Genomic DNA, 6000 nt, shown 5'->3' with positions numbered 1-6000 from the left:
TTTCAGTCTGCTGTTGGTGCAGGGCCCTGGGATTGATGGCCTGTCAAGAATGGTCTTTCCAGTTGTTATACGCTGGTGGAGCTCAGGGCCAGGTGATCAAGGGGTGTGGTTTGTGTCCATCTGCTGGCTTGAGCAAGGCAGCTAGAGGGTGTAGAGAACAGGGCACATTCACTAGCTTTAGAAAGACAACAGGAAAATGTCTTGAGTGTATGTTTCCATGGGCTTCTGTAATAGAGGTGGAGAGTGCCTTGTCTGTATACTGGCTTTAGGTTGGGAATAGGAGACTTCCCGACAGCTCACACTCCCATGTTCCAGCTGGGGAGTTGGGGAGTACTGCAACTCTCCACCTGGCCTCAGCAAGTGCCACAAAAGCTCACCCCTGCTGTACCAGCAAGGTGGTGGTAGCCCTGCTAGCAGGCCATGTGGAGAGTGCATCTGTGGCATCTACCATCCTCATCTGTCTGTGAAGAGCATCTCAACTGTCCCCCGCCCTTCCAGCCAATGCCCCCACATTAGCAAATGAGTCTCCTTTACATACATACAGTCTAGGGGCCTGTCCAGACTACTGTTTCTTTGCTGGGTCTTGGGGCAAGACCACAAACAATCCCTTCAAGAGGGGAATCTGTTTCCTTATAGCTCTTTTAGACCCCCTGGATGTTAGCCCTTTTGGTTTTCCAAGGCAGGTGTTCTGTGGGCTTATTTCTCTGGTGTAGATCCCAGGAGTGGGGTCCCTGATGTGGGGTACCAACCTTTTACTCCTCTGGGAGAAGCATCTGTCTGGTGAGATCCCTTCTTGTTATGTGTTGCCATGCCGTGAGTGGGGTGTTTTTTGGGAGACTGTGTCTCTACTTCTCCTACCTGTTTTGATATGGTCCTTTTATCCTTTGTTGTGGGAAGCAGTTCATTTAGTTTTCAGATCTTTTTCACAGGGAAATGATCATATGTAGCTTGGGTGTATCCATGGGAGGAGAATTTTCCTATCACTATCTTGGACCTCCCCTCCAGGAGCTTGCTTTTTAAGTTTTTTACCGTCTAAGAAATGTACTCAGCTTTATTTTCTAGCCCTTAGATTCAGATTGTGGTTTGCATTTCTTAAGTTATATTTTTTCTATAAAAGAACATTCTTATTCTACTATCCTATTCTTGTTTCATGAGTTTTAAGTTCTCTTATATCCGTGAAGATACAAAGTTTTCATTTCTCATTTTCTTTTTTCCTTCCACATTGATTTTTCTATTTGTTGTCTTGGTTTCCAATTTTAAATTAGAGATTTCTTCAGATACTTAAAAGTCAGTAAATAGCTGTTTGAGAACTATGCAGGAACATGGGACCTTTTTACTTGTGGTCTTTGCTATGGGGGAATCTTGCCATGGATTTGTTTTGGGAACCTCTAATACCAGCCTCTTTAGTCTTTGTTCTGGTCAGATTCCATAGAGAAGGATCCTATAGCTAGCCGCCTGCAGAGAGTATAAGCTTAGCGGGAGAAGATTACTGGGTGGAGAAAGTGGTTTTCAAGTTTTACTCTATAAGCTTTGATTTAACCCTGTGGTACTCTCTACTGTTCTTGATCTTTGCCTGCTTTCCAAAAGATACATGCGGGTGGCTATATGGAATGTGGAAGGGAAGCTGGTCAGACTTCTTTTTAAGTTGACTTTCAGGCAGCTCTTCTGTTTTCAGTCCCACTTCTACCCCTAGTAGAACCAATTTGAGTTTTTTGAGAGGTTCTATGAGATAAATTGTGTTCTGTTTTCTATATTGTGGCTGATCATTCAGTTTTTCCAGGTCCTGAGTTACTTTTTGTTTTTTTCAACTTTCTAGATTCCAAAACATTGTTACTGTCACATCCTTTCTTTTCTCCTTTACAGCTATAAAGGCCTTCTGAAAATTCCCTTCACTTTTGCATTTTACTATTTTAAGAGGGTGCAGATGTGAATGTATGTGTTCAATCTGCCATATTCAACTGGAAGTCTTTTTCTATATAGATAATAATCTTTTGTAAAATGAAGAAGACTAACCTTTTGTCATGAGTTCTAAGGTTTCTTTTTATTCTTCATTACTTCCCTATTTCATTGTTTTTTTTTTTTTGCTTATAGACATTTAATTATGTAGTCAATTTTTCCCCAATCATTAGTATTTCTAAGTTTTTAAGTTTTAAAAATTTTTATTATGTTCAGTTAGCCAACTTATAGTACATCATTAGTTTTTGATGTAGTGTTCAACGGTTAATTAGTTTCCCTTATGTTGAAGTTAAACAGATAAGACATTAAATGTCAGTTTCTTTTGAATCACCATCATGCTGTGGTTGTTTCTGATTATATTATTTATATTGGAAAAAGACTGGAATCATCTCAAATGTCCAATAACAAGAGGCTAATTGATTAAATTGTGTTTGTACAAAGGAGCACTTAGCAGCTGTGCAATGGGAACATGGAATTTTTTTACGTATTGCTGTGGAGTTATCTTCAGGATATCTGTGAACAAACAAAACTCAGAAGAATGTTTTAGAATGCTACCTTTTATATAATGGAAGGGAATATGAATAAACCAAATCCTATTGTTATTTTTCTAAAGGAGTGATAAAAGGGTAAACTGAAAAGTAATAGTTTTACAGGAAGAGAGAAAACGTGGATAGGGAGGTAGAGATTGAAGATATATGGGTTTATACCTTCATTGTACCTAGATTTGACTTTGGAATCATGTCGCTGTTTTACATGCTGAATGTAAAAGTTAAATCAAAAAGAAAAATTCACATTTCAAAGAAATTCAAACAAATGGGAATAAGTGAATTTAACTACCAAGCAAGTTAGTGACCTACCCATGCAGAGGAAAGAATTACCTCAAGTGACCTGATTTGAACATTTCTAGTGGGATATATCATAAGGTTGGAAGAAAAAATTCTCAAAATAATCTTAAACTGCAATCAATATATTTTGAAACTATTATGAACATATTCTAAAATAAAGCAAATAAGTAATTAGCATCATAAGGAACTAGAATATAGAATTAAAGAAGTTAAACTTGAATTTTAAATTCATAATGGAAATATAAGTATTAATTTATTTTTCTTATGCTTTTCTCAGAACTACCACTGAAGAGGCCTAGAAGTAGTAACAATCCCTTAACAATGAGTTGGCACCCAGATTGTGGTCTCTAAATATCTAAGTTTTTGTTATTGTTGTTTTTTCCTACAAAAGGGGGAAGGGATCCTTGAAGGTAGTTGTTTCTGCATTGGGCTAGGAAATATGCAAGGTGATCCTGAGATATCTTACCATTCTAGAAAGTAAGGAAATTATCTAAGACTAAAGACATAGTGTCAGAAGTACCCCAAGCCACCAGAAGGGGCCTCCTACTGGTTTAAGGTAGATAATTTGAGGATTAAAAAAATGACTTGAATGATTGACATACATAAAGCCTGCAAAAATGGTTTTAAAAACACACTAAAATTAAAAAAAAAAAAAAACCTTGTCAATTACCAGTTGAGGTTTTGAGGACACCAACTCATTATTTTGCAAGTTGATTAAAAATGTTCAAAATCTTTTTTTCTATTTCCTGTACAAACTGTATTTTTTTTTTTTAAAGATTCATTTGTTGATTAGGGGGAGAGTGTGCAAGCATGAGTACGAGTAGAAGGGGCAGAGGGAGAGAGAGAGAGAGAATCTCAAGCAGAGTCTGTGCTGAGCATGGAGCCCAATGCCGGGCTCAGTCTCCTGACCCTGAGATCAGGACCTGAGCTGAAACCAAGAATTGGACACTTAACTGACTGTGCCACCCAGGCACCCCTGTACAAACTGTATTTTAATGTAACTATTAAGTTACTGTGGATAAAGTTCTTCATAGAAAAATTTTAGTTAATAAATGCAGAATAACTAGAAAATCATCATTTGGTAACTCCTAATGAAATAGTTGATTTAGGAAATTATCATGAATTGATGCTAAAACCATTAGGTGAAAGGCTTGATGTGGGGAGGACTTCCCACTGGAGAGTTCAGGCTCATACCATCTGACCAGTTGATTTTTAGCATCATTACAGTTGGAATAACCAGATATGTATCTAATGATACGATGCAGTAGAAGGTACACAACAGCAACCACCTATGAAGTTATTTGGCCAAGAAAAAAGAAGTTGAACTTTAAGCCTCTAGATATAATTATCAATTTATAAGAAATATGGAGAAGTAGAGGAACACATTAAATGACAGCATGGTGAAGCAATTATCCATATAAAGAATGGATAGGGAAAATATGTCATTTCTCCAAATTAATGGCATGGGTAAAAAAGAAAAGAGGGGGCCTAAATGATCACAATAACTTAATGCACTCTGTGAAACTTGTTTGAATTTTGATTTATACAAATCTATTATAAGAAACACCTTAAGACAATCAGAAGAATCTTGATATGGGTGGATTATCAGATTATATTAAAAAATTATGTTTTGTTAGTTGGGGTATTGGCATGTAACATAGAAACCTTAATCAGAGATGTACACTAGGTAAAATGATGTCTGGCATTTAGCATACAATATTCTAGTAGAGGTGGGCAGAGGGGAAGGTCAGGGAATAGATAAAACAAGACTGGCAAAATGTTAATAACTGTTGAAGATGGGTGGAGGAGTACACGGAGAGTCAGTACCCTATCCTATCCACAGCTTACTGTGTTTGTTTTTAAAGCCAGAAAAACTAAAAGTGTGCTGCCCTGGAGCTAGATACCCTGGGTTTGAGTCCTGGCTCCACTTCTTACTAGCTATGTGATATTGTTTAAGTTACTTAACTCCTGTAAGCTTTAACTGTATTTCCTTATCTTTTTAAAAAGTGAAGAATATATCTACTTCATACGGTTAGTGTAAGAATTAAATGAGTTAATACATCTAAAATACTTAGAACAATGCCTGGCATATTAAGTATTTACTATGATTTCCTTATTTATTATTACTATGAAAGTGCCCAGCCTCTGAAATAGAGGAGCTACATCTTATTAATGGCTTGGGAACTCAGGATTATGTTTTTACTACAATCAGGTGAAGTTACATATGGCTGTGGGCCCATGGTGTCTATAACCTTTTAAGCATATAGTTTTGCTTTTTTCTATCTGCGTATTCTTTCCTCTAGTCTCCTGAAACTGTTCTCCTTATTAGACATTTGTCTGTACATGTGTGGAAACAGGAATATTGATATGTTAGAGAATAGGTAGAGAACCAAAGGGAAGCCAAGTAAATGCAAAGTTTGTGATATGGCTAGACTTTTTGGTAGTACTTTAAGAGGTCATGATTTATAACATTGGAATCACTTTTAGTCTATCATGTTTTAGTCCTACAGGTGCTCATATAATTGCCCAGTTTTCGAAAAAACTTCTTGATGAAGATATTTCTATTTTTTCTGGATCGGAAATGTTGCCCGTGGTTAAAGGAGCTTTTATTTCTGTGTGTCGTCAAATATATGGTACATGTGAAGGCTTACAGGTGTTAATTCCTTATAGTTTGCATGAGTCTATAGCAAAGGCGTGGAAGAAGGTAAGAATTTTCAAGCTTTTTTCCCTTCCTGTAAATCTTTATTTCAAATATAGTCACCATTATAATGCAGTTAAAATCTTTTACTGGGGCAAATACGACTTTCTTAGCGTCACAGTACTCTGGGGAACATAATGCTTTTTAATTTGGTACAGGATGACTTCATCTCATTTCCTACCAGGGCAAAGTTTTAGGACCAAACTGGGCACTTCAAAATCTTTTCTTCTGGTAGGAGAGCCTTTAGATAAATTATCTTTGCATAAACTGACATTCTTCTTTGGAAGCTATTTCTGAGCAATTTTTACAGACAGCTGGGGCTTTGTTATGGACACTGGAGATTATAATGTAGCAATAGTCAAATGTAGTATGTATCAGTGAACTAAGCCTTTTTCCCCCACATTTATATACTTCCTTTATAAAATAATTTTACATGATATTTAATGAAAAACCAAATAACTTAAAATTTGAAGGTAATTTAATTTTAATTATATTAAGGAT

General features: G+C 36.5%; 1 protein-coding gene across 4 annotated transcripts in view; it reads left to right on the top strand.

Moving 5' to 3' along the window:
* The window catches only part of TBC1D32 (TBC1 domain family member 32), a 165866-nt gene that overhangs the window by 25904 nt on the left and 133962 nt on the right, over positions 1-6000 (top strand). For 3 of the 4 annotated variants that reach the window (XM_081828885.1, XM_081828886.1, XM_081828888.1), the window contains exon 13: positions 5304-5505. The exons of the other annotated variant lie outside the window; for it this stretch is intronic. In XM_081828885.1, the coding sequence (XP_081685011.1) occupies positions 5304-5505 (202 nt within the window). The remainder of the gene's footprint in view (positions 1-5303; positions 5506-6000) is intronic. 4 annotated transcript variants of the gene reach the window in all.

This window comes from Leptonychotes weddellii, chromosome 8, assembly GCF_054177405.1.
Source record: "Leptonychotes weddellii isolate Sample4059 chromosome 8, ASM5417740v2, whole genome shotgun sequence".
NCBI lineage: Eukaryota > Metazoa > Chordata > Mammalia > Carnivora > Phocidae > Leptonychotes > Leptonychotes weddellii.
Note: the sequence above shows the minus strand (reverse complement) of the source record. Positions and strands in the feature narration are given on the sequence as shown.